Consider the following 24,039-nt stretch of genomic DNA (forward strand, 5'->3'; position numbering starts at 1 on the left):
TAAAAGAGTGCTGAGATACATCAAGGGCACCATTGGTCATGGTGTTTTGTTCAAAAGGGTTGAAAACATGAAGCTAACAGGTTATGTTGATAGTGACTGGGCTGGATCATGTGATGATATGAGGAGCACATCTGGATATGCATTTAGTCTTGGCTCGGGCATGTTTTGCTGGAGTTCTAAGAAGCAAAGTCTTATGGCACAATCAACAGCAGAAGCTAAATTTGTTGCTGCTGCAGCTGCTGTGAATTAAGCCATATGGCTTAGAAAATTCCTAACAAATTTAAACCAAAATCAAGAAGAGGCAACAGAGATATATTATGACAACAAATTTGCTGTTGCAATTGCAAAGAATCCTGTCTTCCATGGCAGAACAAAGCACTTCAATATCAAGCTACATGTTATAAGGGAGATGGAGCAAGCTCATGAAATCGAGCTAGTTCATTGCAATTCAGAAGAGCAAATTACAGAAATCTTTAGCAAGGCACTCAATATGTCAAGGTTTGTAAAATTAAAAAGGCAACTAGGTGTCACAAGCATGGAAACTAAGGAGAAGTGTTGAAGTTAGTTCCCATGTAACTAGCTGATCCACAAAGGTGGCCATGCACAAGAAGGGGCAGCAATCAGTCGAGCCTTGGTGTGTAGCAGCTGAAGCTTGAAGTTGCTGACTTATTTGCTATACTTAGTTGTCTTATAATCCTTTTGTAATCTAGTTCATTTTGAACTTAGTAGGTAAATGTTTTGATGTAATTTTTAATGTTGATTGACTGAAAAATCAGCAAACCTATATGTGCAAGATAATCTTGCAAGTTTCAATGCAAATTAGTGGTGTTAGGTAGTTGATTAGGTGATAACTTGTTTACTTTTCAAGTTAACTAATATATGTAATGGCTCATTGCCTTATTCTAATGTTAATGAAAAATTTCAGCCAGATTTTCATTCAAATTCTCTCATTCTTTTTCTGTTTTTCACTTGCAAATTCTATTCTTCTTCATTTTTGTTTCTTCTGCAAGTCTCGAGGCATGCTATACAAGCAAGACTAAAAACAGCTTGCTACTGCCTTTAACACCAACAAATCCCAAGACTATATCCAAAGGTGTGGTTATCAAGGAAGAGACAGAGAAAGAAAAAAAAAACAAAGAAAGGAAACCAGTGTCATGAATGTCAAACATATCCAAGATTACACATTGAAGAAAAAGAAGCTGTTATGTGTAACCTGAAGTGATGAGGATTCCACTAGCAACTTTGAGTCTGATGAAGATTATCTTAGCAACTATGTGGTATTCACAACAAATGTTACTATAGGATCAGATGATGGTGATACTAAGATTGAATATGAAGGAGACTGAGAGGAGTTTTTGAAACCAAACTGATGCTCAAAAAGTTTAATTCTAGTAGTGAAAAACTAGATAAGATACTTGTTGCTAGATCGAGAGATACATGAAAAGGAGGGCTCGACTATGTGGATAAAAGGAAAGTTGCTATGAATAGTCCTACAATGTTTGTGAAGGAAACAAATTGTATGGATCTAGGTGAATGCTCCACCAAACCTGTGTTGATCAAGATTGATAAGAACGCAACCACTAAACATAGAGTAATACGCCACTGTTGTGGAATACCCGAACATGTCAGATCAATACTTCAAAATGTTACATTATCTGGGATGGAAGAATGCAGTTGTATTAAATGAATGATTGATCGAGCGGCTCGTTCTTGTTATCATTGTGACACTTGGATCTGATCAAATTTTTGAGTCAGGTTTGGGGTGTTATAATTTTGGTATTAGAGTCAAGTTTTGATCTGAAAATTTGGTTTCGAATTTCGTGCTAGACTGATATAAGTTTGGTTAAAATTTTTCGAATAAACTGTTTTTGAAATTTCAGTTGAAAAGGTAAAATTAGGTTTTTAATATTTGTCAGAGTCATGGACTTATTTGATTTTTTGTTTAATTTTGAGACTGAATTAAAATTTGCTTTTGTTTCCATGATTAAATTGAGATTAACTTTTTTTTTAAACGTATTTTTTATACATTGGCGGCGTGATATATATTATTATTATCCCTCTTATTATTATTTGATTGTTGACTAAAAACTAGTGTTTTAGTATCCTAATATAAGTTATTCATCATCATTTAGTGGTCCAAGCCTTTTAGCCTTCAGTTTATTTCATTGAAATTTAGGTAAGTATTCCTTTAAGTCAACATTATTCCTTAAATCCAGACATTGTAGGGAGGATAATCACAAACTCCAAACACAAACTGTAAAACAGAATCAAAAAAATATATTAAAAAATTCCCTTCTTTACAAAATTTCTACTCCAAATATATTTCTCCTTCTTACTATCTTCTATTCCCCTACGTCAGGCACCATCTCCTTGTCCTCCTTTACCGATGTTGAAGCCGCTCTTACCATCCAAAGTAACTAACCCATCAATCCCATTATCGTTCAAATTCCTTGCTTGCCAATTAACTTTTTAATCTTTCCGTTCAATTGCTCTGCCAATTGCCACTAATTCCATTCCAATTCACTGCTGTTAAGTGCCGATCATCCCTTGAATTTGCTCCTTTTTACTGCAATTTCATCCATATTTATCGTACCAAGCCATCCAAACATCAACTACTTGCCGTTCTTAAAGCCGCTTCCATGCTCCTTGAAAGCCATTGTGGGGCGTTCAATTTTTGTTTCAGTCTCCTTTAAAAAATTTGATGCTTTCCATAATGTGGTTGTCTTTAATTTAAAGCTGCTGCTGTTTTTGATTAGTTCAAACCCCAATTTGTTGTTTCTTACTCGAATCGTGTTACAATATGTTGCTTTGCTTCATTGCTAAGAGGTTAGTATCAATAAGGCTAGCTCCATATATTAATTATTTAGTCGAACGATGTTATGGTCAGTTTACATATATTAAAACATACTTATTTATGTGGATACTGGTTACTAGAAAAAAAAATTAAGGAATGGAAGTTTAAAAATCGCGATTATTCAATACCGAATTGAGTAGAACAAAGTTATACAACATATGAACAAACCAGGCCAAGATAATTGACTAAATCTGAAACTCGCAAACTTAAATGATGAAAAAAGGGTTTATATGTTGTCTATAATTACCATTGTTGAACAAGAAGAAATACCCCAAGGATCTGTCACGTCGTCCATTATTTCATAATCTTCTTCATCGTCACTTTGTTCTTGAAGAACATTGGTTTCATCTGATGTTCGAATCCGTTCCAGTTCCATTGCGACTTGTTTCATTGTCGGTCTTTTGTTTCTGTTGATGTTCAAGCATCTTTTTGCCAGCCATGAAACTGCTATAACCTCTTCTCTTGGACCTTCATTCATTACTTGTGGATCGAGTATATCAAATAAAGAATTCTCCTTCATTGAATGCAAGAAAAATGTTACTAAGCTTCCTCTTTGTTCTTCCGATTGACTCGAAGAGATGGGTTTTTGTCCTGTTAAAAGTTCAACAAGAACAACTCCAAAACTGTATACATCGCTCTTCTCTGTGTATTGATTTGATCGGAAGTATTCGGGATCCAAGTATCCCAAAGTTCCATGAACTCGAGTGGTCACATGAGTTTGCTCGATTGCAACTGATCTCGAAATTCCGAAATCCGATACTTTTGCTCTGTATTTATCGTCCAAAAGTATGTTGCTAGATTTGATGTCTCGATGATAAATCGGGACAGAAGCAGCTGAATGCAAGTAAAACAAAGCATTCGCGATTTCAGTTGAGATTCGTAATCGCATTTCCCATGTCAATGGGAACTCTTCGTTTGGCTTGTGTATGAGATCAGATAGTGTTCCATTTGGGATGAACTCGTACACCAACAAAGGAACATTTGTCTCTAAGCAACAACCTAACAGTTTAACCACGTTTCTATGGTTAATTTGTGATAAAATTATCACCTCATTGATGAATTGTTCAAGCTTCATTTCTTCTAATACCTTCTTTTCCACCAACTTGGACCTTTTAATTGCCACAATGCTTCCATCCGTCAACATTCCTTTATAAACAATTCCTTGACCGCCTCGACCGAGAATTCGATTCTCATTGTAGTAATCTGTTGCCTTTTCCAACTCCTTTGAAGCAAACAACTTTATTTTCTCAACATTACCTTCGTTATTGGACAATTGCTGTTGCAACAGTAATCCTCCATTCCTCTTGAAGTATTTCTGCTTCAACTTGATATCGTTTCTTCTTTCGAGTGCTTTGAACAAACGCCATATACAGAGCAAAGCAAATATAGTCCCAATACTAGTGCTGCAACCTATAGATAGGCACAAGATCTAATAAATGCATCAACCAAATTTGGAAATCAATATTCAATATGTTCAGTACTCACCTATAATGATTATCAAATTCCGGGTCCTTCCGGGCAATGGTGATGAATTAGTTTTTATGAGCTTGCACCTATATTCCTCATCTGAGTATTTATATCCTTCGGGGCATGTTAATGAACAATAGTTGCCAGGAGCATTCAAACAAAGCATATTACAATACCTACGCTTAGAATTCTCGCATTTGCCTGGTTCTATCAATAATTCAAGAAATAAATAAAATAAAGTTATTTCCATATAAAATTATGTCATGTAAGAATTCTAGAGCAAATATATTATTCTTAAAATACCTTCGCAAACGTCAACTGAATATGCGCTGGCATAGTCGCTGTCGCTGCAAACGCATAAAAGTTCACGGCTCAACCATGACCAACAATAATGTCCTTCCGAGTTACAAAAGGTCTTTTTACCATCTTTCAACTTGCAAGGCGCAGGCAATGGTTTGCCCCATTGTAGGGATGTAGCGACATGCCCTTTGGTGTGTGGGACTGTTAATAATCCATCATTATCCAACGAATCCATATCGAACACAAAAGCCGATCCGCATGATCGGTTGCCATCGTAACTACGATACTTCTTTGTCAAGCTTGCGGCAAAGGTGTCAAGACGTGGTGGAATTGACGTGATGCACATATCATTGGTACTTAAATTAGCATTGCTGTTGCAACTGGGTTGCAAGCAACCACCAATAGGATCATCGGTTTGATTGTGATATATGGTAGCGAAATTGCCACATCCTACCGACCCAAATCGGTTGAAGATATCTGAGAAGTAGAAAGGCGTGTTTGTTAGGTTGACACTAACTCCTTTTTTACGGTCGTCTTGATGATTATTGCAGTTAGAATAAGTTATTGAATTGTTGATGATGACTCTTCCTTCGGAAAATTTAACATCGACCAATGTCAGATTGATGCTACTAATGAAAGGCTTTGATCCATCAATGGTTTCTTCACAACTTACTCTGAACGCATCGTTCATGTAACACCTGTCTTCTATTCCAAACGGGTATAAGATATCAATATTCCCACATTTTTCTGCACAATCAGACTTCCGAAGAGGAACTGAAGAACAAGTAAAATAGTCATGTTTATTGATTTCATTTCATAAAACGAGCTAAAAAATTTGAAAGATCATAGTTATAAGTGAGTAATGACCTTTCAATTTGGGATCGAAGGTTTTCCACTCCAGAATTGCAGGAACATGCGTCGAACTGATGTTTATGTCACGAGGAAATGAGAAATGTCCGAAATTGCCAACGGAGAACATAAAAGCAGATGTGCAGGCATTCCTGCCGTTGCTTTCATTAGTAAATGGGATCATTTTTGCAGTATAAGAAGTTAAATTTTCAGAAACTGTGGCATAACAGCCCTGAAATTCAGTCCCGTCGCCACATCTCGGTTGCAGGCAGCCACCGATGGGGTCAGTTCTATTACTAGAAACGGTGGCCGAATGACCGCAACCTATTGAACCGAACAAGTTATTTCCTGAGAAGAAAAACGGACTGTCTGTTAAGTCCACATCGCCGCTTCCGTTGTCACCTTTACTCGGACAATTGGAATAAGTAACCGGGTTGTTGACGATCACGTCTCGTGACGTAAACGAACCGAGTATCTCCATACCGATACGGCTGATGTAAGGCTTTTCTCCATTTTTGCAGGTTACTCGGAACGAGGGATCGCTATAGCATTCGGATTTTATTCCGAATGGGAAAGGAATAGTAACATTCCCACATGTTTCATCACACTTGCCTTCTTCTTCTTGCAGTGATGGCCATACCAGTAGGGTGAAGTAAAACAACAACCGAAGAACACCCATTGTTTCTTGATTTCTTTGGGACTTAATGACAATTTATGTGGCCATGGAAAACGTCCATAAATAGCCAAGCGAGAATGCCAAGTTTCATGGAAGAATAGTTATCTTCTTTTTGACATTAAGGCACTGATCATTCTTTGTAGTAAGAAAGGAATCCATTAAAGCAGGAAAGGGTGTAGCACATGGTGCTTTTTTTAAGTACTACATAATGTACTGTACACCATTATTGACTTAGCCTACAAAGCAAAACTATTAAACTATTAAAACTTTATATAAAGTTAACATTTGTTTTATTTTTAAAGTATTACTTTAATTGATTGTTGTGGACATGCTTCTGAAGGTAGGGAGGGCATAAACGTGAACAGAAGAGAAAATGCATTTACCAATTTCAACGCATTTGAGAAAAAAGAAGAAAAGATGATATTTGGACCCACAGTTAATAAAGGCGAAATAAGAAAATGATGTTAAGTAATCTCTTAGCTGTTAAGCCAAATATTAAGTAGTATTAGACGTAATTTATCTTTAATGTAAGTCCACCACTAATAGGTATTTAATAATTTAATGTAGGAGGTGGAACCTTCTCTTTGCTTTTCTTCCACCTTGCTGATATTGGATATGATGTCATAGACGTGTCTACATTTTATCTAAGAGGAAATCAATTATTCTATTAACAGTTGAATCTATTTTTGCCGTTAAGTGTTCATATGACTGATGGAACAACTAGCTGAAAACACGTAATGTATCATGTGTAACTCATGTTAACAAGAAAGAACTAATTCAAGTAAGATGAATAGAAATTTTAACAAATAGTGAAAGGGATGAATTGTTAACATGGAGGGACTAATTTAAGCAACTGGACAGTAAAATTATGGGATAGTAATTACACTTTCTTATAATTCTTTGGAATTATAATTTCCTACAGTTGTTTGACTGATAAATTGTAATTCCCTGTGATTTGTTTGGTTGTACAAATTGTAATCACAATTGCATAATTTATATTTTTTAAAAATATTAATTACTATAAAAATATTATCAATATTGTTGAAAAGTATGGAAAGAATGAAGGAGTGCTTAAGGGAGTGTCGACTCCCTAACTAACTGCAACAATCGTGTTAGTTTTCATATTTGAATTATTGACAATCTTTTGAACCAAATATTTGGGTTGTTTTGATATTGTGGAATGTATTTAGTCCATTAATGAATATTATATCACTTGAGGAAACATATATGGAGGACAAGATTGTATCATTCTTGGATCAAGAAAGTTGGATTGGATTGGATTGGATTGGATTAGATCGGACCGGATCATTGAAGACTTTGCTGCCAACCATCTTTGTTTACATTGTTTGTTATTATTATATTGTATTCAACTTATTTAGTTGTTGTGAAATAGGGATTGTGATAAATTTTCATTATGTTAGCAAGTCTCGAAATATTTTATATAATTTAGAGATTGTATAGGTTATTATATACTGAGAGAGATAACACTTAATTTGTTCAAGTTAGAAACTTTATTTTATGATTGTAGTGTGATTAGTAAAATTTGTTGTGTTGTGATTTTACTTCCTAAGTTCACAAGGGTGAATTCAGCAGTTTGAATATTAATCTTCAAGGTGCAAAAGTGAGGAAATTGTCACGGGTTTGTGATAGATTTGGTATCACTTATTGTAAGTGTTAAAAATATTAAATATTTCTCACTAATATAGGCTCCACAGAAGAGAAACTAAACTGTGTAAACAACCTTTGTGTCCCATGTTTATCGCAATGTTTGAAGGAGTGTCCACTCCCTTAGCCACTCCTTCCAAGCACATAGCTTATTTATTAGCAATTGTTCAAGTACAATAAAAAAAATTTAATTAGTAACAAAAATAAAATAAAATCATCATATGTAATAATCCAAGAAATTAGTTGATAATACGATTACTAATAAAAATACCAAGAAAAATAAACATAATATGCAATTTTATATAATTTCTAGTATTCCATATTTGTTGGACTATTAACATATACTCATTATTATCATCTATTAGTCATTGATCGAGTTCTTCATCCTTTGAATTTGAATCAGATCATTAATATTATCAAGATTTATTACTTATACTCTTCAAAGTATGAATCGCTTCAATTCCACCTACAAATGAAGTTAAAAAGTATGCAACATGCTAATATAATCCAACTTTATTTTTTATGCTATACTGAGGTGATGTTAATATGAGAAATCTTTTTTTAGAGCAGTAAATGTTCTCTCAATCACATTTCAAAGCTTTAAATGCCTCAAATTAAATAGTTCGTGAGCTATCTCTGGTATCGTACCCCACGATATGATGGAAGAAAGCTTTTTGTATTTGCATAACTAGCATCACTATCACAAATATTTGGATCCAGAATGTAAATAATATGTCGCTTTGATTATAAAAGTTTATATAAACTTAAATTGGAGAAAGAATTATGTTAGGTAATAATCCTTTTTATAACATGTAAATTAGTTAAAAAATTAAAAATTATAATATCTACCATTACAAAAAGATTTTATAAAGTGTAAAATATAAATTTTTTGTCATGACAAAAAATTATAACACTTTTTTTTTAATAAATAAGTATATTATATAATTTTTAATAAATAAGTATATTGTATTTTCAGCAATTAAGAACCCTAATTTGAAAAAAAAAACTTCGAAATCGGAAGAGAATATCAATAACCAAATACGGAAATAGATGAAATTCCAAATGAAAAGAACATGAAATTCGAGAAATCGAAACAAAATTACAAACAAGATTGATAAAATTTGCAAATTCAAAAGAATGAAAAGGGGGAAATTGAGAGAGATGAAGGCGGGTTTTTTTTTTTTTTATGTTTGATGAAAGCGTGACGGCGAAGTTGAAAAAAAAGAAAGTGATATGTTTATGAATGGATTGGGAATGGCACACACTTTTACATAATAGAAGCAAAGCAAGGAACTAGAGGTGATCATGGGCATCTGAAGAACAAAGTCGGTTTTCTTGAATATAATACTTGAAGTTCAAAGGATCGAAAGTTCTTCAGAAACAGAGTTTAACTGGAATTGGATGAGATTGACCGGCATCACAGCGGGACGGAGACGGCTGAAGGCTGGAGCGGAGAAGGCGATGGCAGCGGTGATCGCCGACGACAGAGGAAGCGGGAGACTGAGAGGCCGCCGGAGTGGAAACGGCTGTGGACGGGCAGCGGCGCTGGACAGGTCTATAACCAACTAAATGTATAATATATCTCTAATAGGAAAAATTCTTAAATTAGTCCCTATAAGTGACATTTTTAGCTTTTGTATTCTAATATGATTAATTTTAATTTTTATACTTTCTATTTTTAAAATTTTAGTCTTCACCCAAATAATAAATGTTAAATCCATTAGTCGTATAATATGTAAGTTGTAAAATTAATCTTTATTTTCTAATTTAATTATTTTAATTTTATAATTTTAAATTTTTAATTTTCAGGTCTAATAACTATTAAATCCCTTAACTAAAACGGCATGGCGTTTTATGAGTATCATGTGAAAAATAGCATATTGATATGGGATTGAGTATGTGATAATATGTTTATCGATAATATTTTCAAAATAATAGAATTGAATTTGATGATTTAACTACAATTTAGGTCAATATTGAAATTTTAAATTTTGGAAAGTACATAACATACACGGATTGCCATATGGATGATATGTCGAAACTTAATTAATTTCATAAAATTTAAAGATATTTTAAAAATATTTTATAATTTTAATAATTTTAATGATTTTTAATTTTCAATTTTAATTAAAAATTTAAAAATTAATTAAATACTAGTGTCTCATCACCTTAGGAAAGTTAAAAAAATTAACTTTTTTATTCATGTTGGGGTGATTTGACAAAAAAACAAGTTTAAAGGCTAAAAGTGAAAAATTAAACAAATCGCTAAAATGATTTTTTCTATAAAGTTAGATGGTTAAATAAGTCATTATACCTCATTTTTAAATAAATTTAAAAAGGGTTAAACTATCAAAATAGTATTTTTGTTTACCTTAAATTATATTTTAGTCACTTATGTTTGAAATGTTATGTTTTAGTCACTTACGTTATCGCGTTGTAACATTTTAGTGACTGAATCGTTAATTAACGTTAACGGTGTAATAGTAAGCTGATGTGACACGTTAAATCATCATTTCAAACGAAATATACCTAGTCCAACTTTACTTGCTTTTATAATTAATCTTATTTAATGTGTCTCAAATCTAACTTTAAAAAATCTTAACGGATTATATTGGATTAAAACCATTGATTTTGGCCGATTGAGTTTTAGCTCGATTAGCATTAGTATTGTTCTCAGTGCAGGAGAATGTGAGTTTGAGCGTGTTGAAGCATGTTTATCCTCCTATTTAATAAACTGATTTCGGATTTTCTTTTAACATTTTTAGAAATGGTAAGATTTAGGATAAGTTTGGATGAACGATATGTTTATATGCAGTTAGTGTAAAAATAACGATAGTAGTAAAATTAAATATTATTATATGAGATAAAAAAAAGCTAAACAGACTGAATGACATCCTACCGCCCATCATATCCATCACTATGGAAGTTCCTTGTCCCTGCCCTACTCGAGCGCTAAAAGTCGTTGAAAATTAATTAGTAGAAAACTAAGCCTAAAGATCCAAGAGCCCAGAAATTTCTTCGAACCTTAAACTTGTTCAATTCAGTCTCCTCCAGCCTATGTTTAATGACTTGTTGATCCAGCTAAGTCTTCACAAAGAACTGAGGAGACAATGGGCATTCGCATGGTGTTTTACTTCATCCTGCAGCTACCTCAGCTCATACAATCAGCATCACCGTTCGAAGCAGGTGAGGCTGGTTGTAAAGAAACATGTGAGAATGTTTCTATTCCTTACCCATTTGGAATCAAAAGAGGTTGCTATCACAATTCATGGTTTAGAGTAACTTGCAACAAAACTATTAATGGGACAAAGCCTTTCATCTCTCGCATCAATATGGAGCTCCTTCCTTCATATTGGCCAGTCGAAGACAACCGAGTCACCGTCAACAATCCAGTGACTTATCTAAATTGCGATGATAAAGGAAACAATGGCAATACTTCTTCTTCAAGTGTCAACCTACAAGGTAGTCCATTTTTCTTAAGTGAACAAAATATATTCGGATCAGTAGGTTGCGGTTATCTGGCCATTATTTTTCGCAACAATCAAACTGATCCCATCGCTGCCTGCCTACAACAAAGATGTGGGGACCCAATTTCTTCTAAATTACCTGGCTGCCTTACTATGGTTCCTGAAAACCTCACTTCCTATACAACAGCCTCGAGGCCCATGATAGATATCATAAGTCCCGGGGAAAAAGAATCCAGCAAGAGATGCACATCTACTTTTATTGGTGACTCTACCGTGTTTTCAGAAATAAGCATTGATATGACGCATGTTCCGGCAACGCTGGAGTGGAATCCGGTCAAATGCGATTTGGAAGGTGACCATTTACTATCATCACGTTACTTTTGATTTCTTATTTTATTAATTTAAGTATACAGCTTTTCTTTTTCTTTTTTTTTTCAATCTCATCATGTTTATTTTAACATCTCTCCCTAAATTATTATATTTTTGTCGGGTTTCAATTTAGGGTTTAAAGTTTAGAAAATTTAATACTTTAATTCATTTTAGTTGAGGAAATTTAAAATTTTCTATTATTATTGTGTATTTTTATTGGTCAACTTTCACTTTCCAAATAATTTATTAGATTTTTATTTTTATTTTGATAATAATTTAGTAAAAAATTATTAGTATCAATAAGTGGTTAGCTGTAATGGTAAGGCATAGAATGTCTCAAATTTTGGAGACAATATTGTTGGGAGAGATAGTCACAAACCCCGAACAAAATGAACAAAATGGATATGCATAATACCAAAAAGAAATTGTTTATTAGTAAATAAAATAAAACACAAATAATATTATTACTAATTATATAATAATTGCACAATAAACAAATTTTAAATAAGTCATAAATGATTTTCTTTTAAGAATATACAAGTGAATTTAATAACTTTATTCGAGTTGATTTTCATTAATAAATTAGCCTCAAAATGACAATGTCTATAGAAATATGTTAGATTGCACGGATTTCGTAAATACTACACTATGCCAAGCATGCTCATATGGATATAATGCTTATTATTAACTAATAAATTGATGTATGTATAGGTGCTTCTGTTTAATTGATTGGTTGGTGCTTTATTTGTTCTTCTATGCAGCCTCATTATGCTCAATAGTAAGACCACATTATGTATTACCTTACAAAACAAGCTGTAATGAAAGGTGTGGGAATGTTGATATTCCATTTCCATTTGGGATTAAAGTGGGCTGCTACAAGAGTGAATGGTTCAGAGTAACTTGCAACAAAACTGCTGACGGTGAGAAGCCTTTCATAAGTAGCATCAATATGCAACTTCTTAATATTTCTTTTTACGAAGGCACAGTTCTCGTCAAAAATTCAGTAATTTATTCCTACTGCCCTGGCAAAGATTTAGAAAACAATGAGGGTAGTGTTAACCTAACAGGCACCCCGTTTTTCTTCTCACATATCTTCGACAGATTCATGTCTATAGGTTGCGGCGATTTGGCTACTTTTCTTGATAGTCCGACTAATGATCATCGTATTGGTGGCTGCAAGCTACCTCCTTGAGAAAATAATATGGCTTCCATTGGTAGATGCGCTGTCAATATTCCGTCGGGTCTTAGTTCTTTTGTCACAAATATCAGACGGATTTATCCTAATAATGGCAGCAAGAGATCATGCATTTCAGCTTTCATTGTTGACACACGTTTTCTTGATTCCCTTGAGGTAAATTCTGACCACAATGCCACAACAACCAATCGTAGAGGGTCGTATGTTCCCACAACACTGCAATGGGGTATACCAAAACGTGGGATCTGTGAGTTGGGAGAAGAGTCTGGCACCCTTTGTAGCCCCGATGGCCGATATTGTTGGACAAGCTTGAGCCAAATGCATCTATATGTTTGTACCCCGGATACCTATAATGACTATGATTATCTTTCCACTGATGTATGCCAAGGTATCATATTAGTACAATGTCTTAGGCTTCATTCGGATAGGCACCATCACATGGCTTTGCTACTTTATGAAGCATTACTATCTTATAAAATATTTTGTTTTAGAGTGAAATTTTGCACAAAATAAAGGAAAATGAAACTTGATATCCATATTATAAATGTCCATTTGCTTTGATATTTCTTAATTAACATTTATTATATGGATCTAACTTTACTTCATTTCGCAAATGGCAGAGATAGGTAAATGTGTGGATATGAAATATAAAAATTGTTTTATGCATTGTTTAAATGCTGATGGCAACGATTGTTCATCATCGTGTCCTGATTGATACAAATACTTGGGGGATATGTGCTGGCCCCTAAATTATTTGGATTCATTAGAGGTTCCAACCAAAAAGTCTAAAAGATCTCAAAATTTGCCAGTCATTATAGGTACGTGAACCTTAAAGCTCACGTGATGCTAAATAGGTATATATATAATTTGAAATTTTATGTTTTGCTTAAATAAACCATGTTTTTCATGCTAAATAGGTTGCAGCACTAGTATTGGGACAATAGTTGTGCTAATTGGTACATGGCATATGCACAAACTAATAGAGAGAAGAAACAACATCAAGTTGAAGCAGAAATACTTTAAAAGAAATGGAGGCTTACTTCTGCAACAACAATTGTCCAATAATAAAAGTAATTTTGAGAAAATAAAGTTGTTTGCTTCAAAGGAACTGGATAAGGCAACAGACTATTATAACGAGAATCGAATCCTTGGTAGAGGCAGCCAAGGAACTGTGTTTAAAGGGGTGTTAACGGATGGAAGAATTGTAGCAATTAAGAAGTCAAAAATGACAGAGGACAAGAAACTAGATGAAAATGAGCTTAAACAGTTTATTAATGAGGTGATGATTTTATCACAGATTAACCATAGAAATGTGGTAAAGCTTTTAGGATGTTGCCTAGAGACAAAAGTGCCATTGCTGGTTTATGAGTTCGTCCCCAATGGAACACTCTCTCAACTCCTACATGTGCCAAACGAAGAGTTCCCACTGACATGGGAAATGCGTTTACGAATTGCAATTGAAATTGCTAATGCATTATTGTTGAGTTTAGTTCCCATGCAAAGGTGGCCATGCAAGACATGCAAAGGTGGCCATGCAGAAAAATGGCAGCAGGCAATCGAGCCATGGTGTGCAGCAGCTGAAGCTTCAAGTTACCAAACTACTTGTTGTTTTAGTTGTATTTTAATTATTTTGTAATCTAGTTCATATTGAACTAAGTAGGTGAATGTTTTGGTGTAATTTTGATGTTGATTGACTGAAAAATCAGCAATGCAATATGTGCAAGCTAATCTTGTAAGTTTCAATGCATATTAGTGGTGTTAGGTAATTGATTAGGTGATTACTTATTTATTTGACAAGTTGACTGATATATGTAATGGCTTAATGCCTTGTTCAATGGTTAATGAAGAATTTCAGCTTGTTTTTCATTCAAATTCTCTCTTTCTTTTCTGTTTTTCCACTTGCAAGGTTCTTTTTCTGTTTTCTTTTGAGATTGTTTCTTCTGCAAGGCTCGAGGCTTGTTGTATAAGCAAGCTTAAAATCAGTTTGCTACTGCCCTTTGCACCAACAATTGGTATCTAGAGCTTTTGTCTTAGTGGACCTGTTGTATTAAACCAAGAAATCAAAATGGCTTCTTCAGGTTTTTCGCCAGCAGCCCCACCACTCTTCAATGGAGAAGGCTTCCACATATGGCTGGTAAAGATGAAGACTTACCTGCAGGCCTTTGATCTGTGGGAAGTTCTCAACACAGATGCTGAGCCAGCACCACTGAGGGCTAATCCCACAGTAGCTCAGATCAGACAACATGCTGATGAGAGGACCAAAAGGCACAAAGCCATGTCCTACATCCAGAACTGTGTGTCAGATGTCATCTTCACCAGAATTATGGCCTGTGAGACTCCAAAACAGGCCTGGGATAAGCTCTAGGAGGAGTTTCAAGGCACAGAGAGGACAAGGCAACAGCAACTGCTAAACTTGAGAAGAGATTTTGAGAATCTGAAGATGAAGGAAGAAGAAACAGTGAAGCAGTATGCAGATAGAATAATGGCAGTGGTTAACAGCATAAGGCTCCTAGGTGAGCACTTTGATGAGGCAAGAATTGTGGAGAAAGTCCTCTCCACTTTGCCTGAGAGATATGAGGCAAAGATATCCTCCTTAGAGGACTCAAGAGACCTAGCTAGCATCTCCTTAACTGAGTTGATTAACACTTTCTATGCTCAGGAACAAAAGAGAGCTAGCAGACTGAAGATCACCAAGAAGGTGCATTTCAAGCCAAGGCCAAAGAAACCTCGAGCACCAATGCTCATAGAGGCAAAGGCCTTGGAAAAATAGGCCTAAGCCTGATGCTGCAAGGAGAAATGATCAGCCCTGCAGATATTGCAAGAGGTCAGGACATCCAAAAGATAGATGCTGGTTTAGGCCAGATGCTGTGTGTCAACACTGCAAGAAGAAAGGCCATGTTGAAAGGGTCTGTAAAAACAGAAACAAGCCAAGGCAGAACCAATTTCAGCAATCAAAGGTTGAAGCTCGTGTGGCTGAAGATAGCAGTGATCAAGAAGAGTAGGTGTTTGCTGTTTCTTGCTTAGCTACTGAGAAGAAATGTTCTAAAGGCTGGTTGTTGGACAGTGGTTGCACAAACCACATGTCACCAGATGCTTTCTTGTTCAAAACCTTGGATCGAAACTGCAAAACCAAGGTCAAGGTTGGAAATGGTCAGTTTATAAAGGCTGAAGGAAAAGGGGATGTGCTGGTATGCACTCCTACAGGCAACAAAGTCATTCCAAATGTGCTATTGGTGCCTGAGATTGATAGAAACCTTCTCAGCATAGCTTAACTGCTCGAGAAAGGCTATTCAGTTGTGTTTAAAGACAAGCAGTGTCAAATTGCTGATCCAAGTGGATCAAGCCTTATGACAGTCACAATGACTGACAAATGCTTTGAGGTTCATTGGCCGAATAACTCAAAGTCAGCATACACTGCCTCTGTTGATGATTCCAAGCTCTGGCATCAAAGGCTTGGACATGCCAACTTTAGGTCGATGGCTCAAATGGTCAGTGAAGGCTTGGCTGAGAATTTCACTAACTCAATGGAGCATGATGAAGTCTGTGAAGTGTATCAGATGGGAAAGCAGGCAAGATTGCCATTCCCTACAAACACTCATGGAGAGCTACAAAAAGACTGCAACTGGTGCACACTGATGCGTGTGGCCCAATGAGGACTGAATCACTCAGCAAAAATAGGTACTTTGTCCTTTTCATTGATGATTTTACAAGATATTACTGGATTTTCTTCATGAAACAGAAGTCTAAGGTAGCTCAAGTGTTTATGAAGTTCAAGACTGCAGCTGAAATTGAAACAGGTTACAAGTTGAAGTCAGTAAGATCAGACAATGGCACTGAGTATACTTCAGCTTAGTTTCAAGCCATCTGCAATGATGCTGGTATCAAACACCAGCTAACAAATATGTACACACCTTAGCAGAATGGAGTCTCTGAAAGGAAGAACAGAAGCCTGATAGATATAGCAAGGTGCTTGCTGTTTGAGAAAGATCTGCCCAAATCTATATGGGCTGAAGCAGTTAACACATCAGTCTATCTTCAAAATAGGCTCCCAACTAAGGCTCTTGCTCACAAGACACCGTTTGAAGCTTGGTTTGGATTCAAGCCCTCTTTGGCACATCTAAAGGTGTTTGGTTGTCTATACTATGCACAAATACCAGCAGTAAAGAGGGATAAGCTATCAAAGAGAGCTCAGCCTGGCATTCTAGTAGGCTATAGCTCAGTCAAGAAAGGTTACAGGATCCTGGACCCCTTGACAAGCAAAATTCAAGTAAGCAGGGATGTAATTTTCAATGAAAAGGCATGTTGGAATTGGGAGAAGAATGGACCAGAAGTTGATTCAAAAGAAATGGTGCCTAACCAAGCTGAACTTGAGCAAATTGGTTCTGAAATGGACATTGATAATGTGCCTGTAAGAGGCACAAGACCCTTGGATGAAATTTATGAAAGAGCACAGATTGCTATAGCAGAACCTACCAGTTTTGAAGAGGTTGAGTCAGATGAAGGTTGGAAGCAGGCTATGGTTGATGAAATCAACATGATTCAGAAGAATCAAACATGTGAGCTGGTTGATAAGCCTGCTGGAAAGAAGGCCATTGGGGTGAAGTAGGTCTATCGAGCAAACCAAAATGCAGATGGCAGTCTTAACAAGCTGAAAGCCAGGCTTGTTGTTAAAGGTTTCAGCCAAAGATATGGCCTGGACTACCTGGAGACCTTTACACCAGTAGCCAGGCTTGACACAGTCAGAATGATAGTTGCCTTGGCTGCTCAAAATCAATGGACCATTCATCAGTTGGATGTAAAGTCAGCATTCCTTAATGACTATCTGGAAGAAGAAATCTATATCGAGCAGCCTCAAGGATTTGCAGTCTCTGGCAAAGAACATATGGTGTACAGGTTAAAAAGGCCTTATATGGCCTGAAACAGGCCCCTCGAGCCTGGTATGCTCGAATTGACTCCAATCTGATCAGTTTGGAATTCGAGAGAAGTGCTAGTGAACCAACATTATATGTCAAGAAAGATCAAGCTGAAACTCAGCTCATTTTGTCACTCTATGTTGATGATTTATTGGTAACTGGAGGAGATAGAAGAATGCTGCAAGACTTCAAAAGAAAAATGATGGAAATGTTTGAAATGTCTGATCTAGGCAGAATGAACTACTTCCTTGGAATGGAAGTGAAGCAGACAGCAAAAGGAATCTTTCTCAATCAGAGTTCCTTTACTATGAAGATTCTGGACAAGTTCTCTATGAAGAACTGCAAGCCAACAAGCACACCAATGACTGTTGGAGTGAAGCTATTGAGGCAAGGGAGCGGTGAACCAGTTTGTGAGACTATGTACAAGAGCCTCATTGGTAGTCTGTTGTATTTGACTGCAACAAGGCCCGATATCATGTTTGCTGTTAGTGTGCTATCCAGATTCATGAATTACTGCAATGATCAGCAATTTCAGGCAGCTAAAAGAGTGCTGAGATACATCAAAGGCACCATTGATCATGGTGTGTTGTTCAAAAGGGCTGAAAACATGAAGCTGATAGGCTATGTTGATAGTGACTGGGCTGGATCATGTGATGACATGAGGAGCACATCTGGATATACATTTAGCATTGGCTCAGACATGTTTTGCTGGAGTTCTAAGAAGAAGAATTTAGTTGCACAATCAACAGCAGAAGCTGAATATGTTGCTGCTGCATTTGTTGTGAATCAAGCCATATGGCTTAGAAAAATCCTAGCTGATTTAAACCAAAATCAAGAAAAGGCAACAGAGATTTACTGTAACAACAAATCTGCTGTTGCAATTGCAAAGAATCCTGTCTTCCATGGTAGAAAAAAGCACTTCAACATCAAGCTACATGTCATAAGGGAGATGGAGCAAGCTCATGAAATCGAGCTGGTTCATTGCAATTCAGAAGAGCAAATTGCTGATATCTTTACAAAGGCACTCAATGTGTCCAAATTTGTTAAATTAAGAAGGGAATTAGGTGTCACTAGCATGGAAACTAAGGAGGAGTGTTGAGTTTAGTTCCCATGCAAAGCTGGCCATGCAAGACATGCAAAGGTGGCCATGCAGAAAAATGGCAGCAGGCAATCGAGCCGTGGTGTGCAGCAGCTTGAGCTTCAAGTTACCGAACTACTTGTTTTTTTAGTTGTATTTTAATTATTTTGTAATCTAGTTCATATTGAACTAAGTAGGTGAATGTTTTGGTGTGATTTTGATATTGATTGACTGAAAAATTAGCAATGCAATATGTCCAAGCTAATCTTGTAAGTTTCAATGCATATTAGTGGTGTTAGGTAATTGATTAGGTGATTACTTGTTCATTTGACAAGTTGACTGATATATGTAATGGCTTAATGCCTTGTTCAATGGTTAATGAAGAATTTCAGCTTGTTTTTCATCCAAATTCTCTCTTTCTTTTCTGTTTTTCCACTTGCAAGGTTCTTTTTCTGTTTTCTTTTGAGATTGTTTCTTCTACAAGGCTCGAGGCTTGCTGTATAAGCAAGCTTAAAATCAGTTTGCTGCAGCCATTTGCACCAAAAATTATCCTATTTGCATTCAGCTGCTTCTGTTCCTATTTATCATCGAGACATCAAATCTAGCAACATACTTTTGGATGATAAATATAGAGCAAAAGTGTCAGATTTTGGAACTTCAAGATCAGTTGCACTTGAGCAAACTCATGTAACCACTCGAGTTCAAGGAAATTTCGGATACTTAGATCCTGAATATTTTCGATCAAGCCAATTTACAGAAAAGAGTGATGTCTATAGTTTTGGAGTTGTTCTTATTGAACTTATAACAGGACAAAAACCCGTCTCTTCATGTCAATCAGAGGAAGTGGTGAGAAGCTTGGCAAATTTTTTCTACACTCAATGAAGGAGAATTCCTTACTCAACATTGTTGATCCATTGGTAATGAATGATAATGCGAAGAAGAAATTGTAGCAGTTGCTAAGCTAGCAAAAAGATGCTTGAATCGAATGGAAAGAGAAGACCTACAATGAAACAAGTTGCATTGGAGCTAGAGCAGATTAGATCATCGAAGAAGCTAATGGCATGCAACAAAGTGCGATGAAGATTCGATACGGATGCCATGATCGAAGCTTGTGTGTTGATTCCTTTTCAACGTCTGGTTCAGTTCTAAAAGATAGTGTAACTTTGCAATAGATGCATAGTTCTATTTAGTTTCGAACACTGGTTAAACGTTATTCCAATGGTGTGTTTCTCTGTAATTTCTCCCTGTATAGTTTAGCTCTTAAATGCATATCTAAGACTTATCTTTACTATGGTCTATGTTTGTATATGATAGTGACTAAATGCAACTAAGAATATTAATATTTATACTTATTAGATGAGTGTTGATGCAGTTGTATCAGTTTTTGGGTACTTAATCCAAATCTCCATGCTTATGTTCCAATATGTGTTAAATGTAGATTTTTAATATATTTTCATTAATTTTTAATCATCCAATCTGGTTGTACCACCTAATGAGAATGTATTAATTGTTGGTGTTGGAACACATGTAAATCGGTTGTATAATCTTCTGATCAGTTCTTTCACATCATTTTCTCTTTATTGTGTGTTTTAATTGAGTTTTGTTGGAAACATCCTTAGATCAAGAAGATATCAAGAAGACTTTATAATCGGTGGCGAAGTTAGGAGGAGCTCCATTCCTCTAAAATTGAAAATTTTTCATTTAGGTTATTTTATAATTTATAAAAATTTAAATTTAAAATGGTAAAATTATTGGCCTAAAAAAATAATAAAAGTTTTAATTTAATCTTTTAAAAATAATGAAATTATATTTTTATTATTATAAAAATATACAATTTAATTTTGACCCCTCAACAAAAATTTCTAACTCCGCCCATTACAGCCAATATTGAAACTTGTTTCTTGATTCCATTTTCCATTGCAATTTATTATTATTGAAATTACTTTGGTTTGCCTTACGTCCGAACTAAATGTTCTAACTGTTGTTGCAACAAAACAAGGATTAGGACAAGAAAATAGAACAATGCAATTTTGTAAGGAGAGAATGAGATAAGTGAGGAGATAAAAAAATCAACTGATGGTCAATAAACTAACTATAAATATGACAAAGGCAAGCGCACCTATCGAAAAATAGTATAGTTATGGTGAGTAGGAAATATCGTATCCACGAGAACTAAAAGTACTAGTAATTACCGTCTTCTTATTATTTAGCCGACAAATTGAGGATTATTTTTAATCTAAAATTAACTGCACTAATTTACTAAGAACGCAACATAGAATGAAATAAGAAAATAATCGAAAATAACTAATGAGATGGACAATACCCAAGAAAGAATCCACCTAGACTTCACCTATTATTATGAATCTAAATTAAACGATTTATTCATTTGTGACTTGATCCATAGAAATCCCTAAATTATGCTAATATCTCTTTTGAGAGTAAGAACAATTGACTTTAAGTTGATTAATTGAAATCTCTTTCTAATTAAAACTCATATCGTCTTATTAACTCGATCTATGGATTCCCTATTATATTTGACTCTAATTCGGTAGATTTATGTCGTCCTATTTCTAGGATTGCATGCAACTCTACTCAATTATGCTAAATCTACTCTTAAACAGGGACTTTTGCTCCTCTAAAATATGCACATTAAGCTTGAATTAATATCCCACAAATATTAAAACAAGAAATAAGCATACATAATTGAGAACAAGAATCAAGTATTTATGGCGAAAATCAGAAATCAAATAATAAGATTCATCATAGGTTTCATCTTCCCTAGGTATCTAGGGAATTTAGTTCATAATTCTAAATAGAAACATCTCAAAGTTAGGATAACCACAAGACATAAAGAAACTCAATAAAACTTCAAAAGAAATTAAAAGGAGATCTTCCATCTTGATGGAGATCCGCTTCCGAGTTGATTCCGATGGCGTTCTTCGAGTGTTTTCTTCAATCTTCTCCAATGGCTCCCTTAGGTCTTATTTGTAAGGCGACTATATAAACTGTGGTATGAGTTTTGGTTCTAATTTTTCATTAAATTACATGATTTTGAGTTGAACATCATTTTGAAAATTTCGTACTCTATTTTTAATTTGGTTTTTGCTATTATCTCAAGGTTCATACACATTTGAGAAAACAACATGTTTTTTGCACAACTTATAATTTTAAAATTCTGAGATACGTTTGGCAAAATGGATGAATTTTTTTTGAAACTGTACGAAAGCAAAACTTTAAATTGTTTATTCCTAAATGTTTTTAACGCCACACAACTACTGTTTTAAACCATAAACTGTTAAACAATTCAGTTCAATTTTAGCAAACTGTGTTCATAACAGGATTAAACATTTTTTTTGTAATTGCTTTTAGATCACTTCGGTGATCAATGTAACCTCAGACATCAAGTCGAAACTTCTAGGTCGAGTTTTGGTGTGTTACATTTAGTGGTATCAGAGCTAGGTTAGCAAAAACTCGACCTGTGTTTTTACGTACCTGTGTGCATGTGTGTTCGTAAAAAATAGTTTTGATAAACCATACCATAGTGTTTTGAAATGATTTCACTGATTTTGGGAAAATAAAAAGTTTGAGACTCCGATGCTGGTCCAAGTGGAAATTCGAGATTGTAAGATTAGTTCCGTAAGATTGGAACTGTAGTGTCTAGATATTTATCTTTGTATTTGGTTTCGAAATTGTAGATCTTTTAAATTATAAGACCGATATGGATTTGGTGATAAGCGAGATCGTGAGGATCAGCCTGGTGAGACTCTCGAGGAGTTGTTAGCTTCTCTGGGACGTGTCTGTTCCAGAGTCAGAAGCCAATGTGGTTCCGCCTGTAATACCCCCTACCCGTATTCGTCGCCGAAATAGAGTATGAGGCATTACCAGATTTTACCGAATAATTTTTTTAACTCAATATAACCCCTTTATAAATATCTAATCTTCCCTGCAATTTTAAACCGAGACCAATCCAACACAACCAATCCATTTCAATATATTTTCAAGATAGATTTAACGTATTCATAATATAACCTCATCACATACCAAAACCAAGATTTGTTAGCCATACCAATGGCTAACCACACATTCATTTCACATTAACATTTACTTTACTAGCTTATACATGCCATTGATTTCCAAAATAAAGTTTCTTTATATACCGAGATCTCGAGGTTGATAGTGTGATGCGTCTCCGACCAAATTTGACCTCCGAGCTCTTAACACTACAAAATAGGGGAAAATGAAACAGAGTAAGCACTTTGTGCTTAGTAAGCTCATGTAACAAGAATTATACTTACCTAATATTTTAAATACAATGCAATAAACATTCATACATCCATTCAATACATTATTCCCCTATCATGCACAAACTCCACATTCAAGTTAGTTCAATAATTTCCATGTATCAATAATATATATACCATGATTGATGAGCTCATCAATTCCATGTTTTTCATTCCCTTGTTATTTTTCCATATTTATCCCGTTGAACTACTTGGCATTTCAATGGATTTCCAGGGGTACACCTAAGTGTACAAGTCCGGGTCCGCCAATTCATATTCACGTGCGCACATTTCCATTTCAGAGAGCACACTCATGAACCTCATCCTTACAAGCAGGATTACCACCCAAGCTAAATCCTCGTAATATAAACTAATAGAGTATTGTCAGGATTACCAGTCTAGGCTAAATCCCCTGCAACGACAATTACTCTAATGAGCTTGGATCCGAATTACACCCAAAGCTAAAGTTAGACCCTAATTCGGATTACCCGTCCGGCTAATTCCATTTTCCACATATTCTTTGGAGGGCTATATCAGGATAGGATCACCCGTCCGGGATAGATCCTTTTTACCGTCAATTCCCTTTTAGAGATCCATCGAATTTTTCCTTCCATTCAACCGGGATTTATTTCTTCTTTTCATCAAGAATATCAATACTTCATCAATTATCATACAATAAACATACAACTCATATTCACAACAATAACAAACATTTCAAGCATTTAAGAATATAATTCAAGTTACACGAACTTACCTCAATACTTGTTCGTAAACAAAAATCTACTAATCCCGAACTTTTTCTTTTCCTCGATCTAGCTTCATATTTGAATTTTCTGGATCTAAATAATTAAATTTAATCATTAATCTAATACATTTCATGTTCATATGTAACATTCTCTAAAATTCCATTATTATTTATAGTGCAT

General features: G+C 35.1%; 1 protein-coding gene and 1 pseudogene across 1 annotated transcript; one reads left to right on the forward strand and one right to left on the reverse strand.

Moving 5' to 3' along the window:
- Positions 1 to 2,957: 2,957 nt before the first annotated feature.
- LOC105796432 (wall-associated receptor kinase-like 3) lies at positions 2,958 to 6,291 on the reverse strand. Its single transcript, XM_012626148.2, has 4 exons — positions 5,489 to 6,291; positions 4,625 to 5,395; positions 4,340 to 4,528; positions 2,958 to 4,264 (listed from the first exon to the last, which is right to left on the reverse strand). Exons 1-4 carry the CDS (start codon positions 6,147 to 6,149, stop codon positions 3,081 to 3,083), a joined length of 2,805 nt encoding a protein of 934 aa, XP_012481602.1. The 5' UTR covers positions 6,150 to 6,291; the 3' UTR covers positions 2,958 to 3,080.
- A 4,559-nt stretch (positions 6,292 to 10,850) lies between these two features.
- Positions 10,851 to 19,913, forward strand: LOC105795581 (wall-associated receptor kinase-like 1; annotated as a pseudogene).
- The last annotated feature ends 4,126 nt before the right edge of the window (positions 19,914 to 24,039 follow it).

Source organism: Gossypium raimondii, chromosome 3, assembly GCF_025698545.1.
Source record: "Gossypium raimondii isolate GPD5lz chromosome 3, ASM2569854v1, whole genome shotgun sequence".
Taxonomy (NCBI): Eukaryota; Viridiplantae; Streptophyta; class Magnoliopsida; order Malvales; family Malvaceae; genus Gossypium; species Gossypium raimondii.

Coding starts and splice junctions, on each gene's coding strand:
- LOC105796432 (XM_012626148.2), bottom strand. CDS start 6,149: ATGGGTGTTCTTCGGTTGTTGTTTTACTTCACCCTACTGGTATGGCCA. Junction 5,396..5,488: donor CTTCGATCCCAAATTGAAAG/GTCATTACTCAC, acceptor CTTGTTCTTCAG/TTCCTCTTCGGAAGTCTGAT. Junction 4,265..4,339: donor GAATTTGATAATCATTATAG/GTGAGTACTGAA, acceptor GCCTATCTATAG/GTTGCAGCACTAGTATTGGG.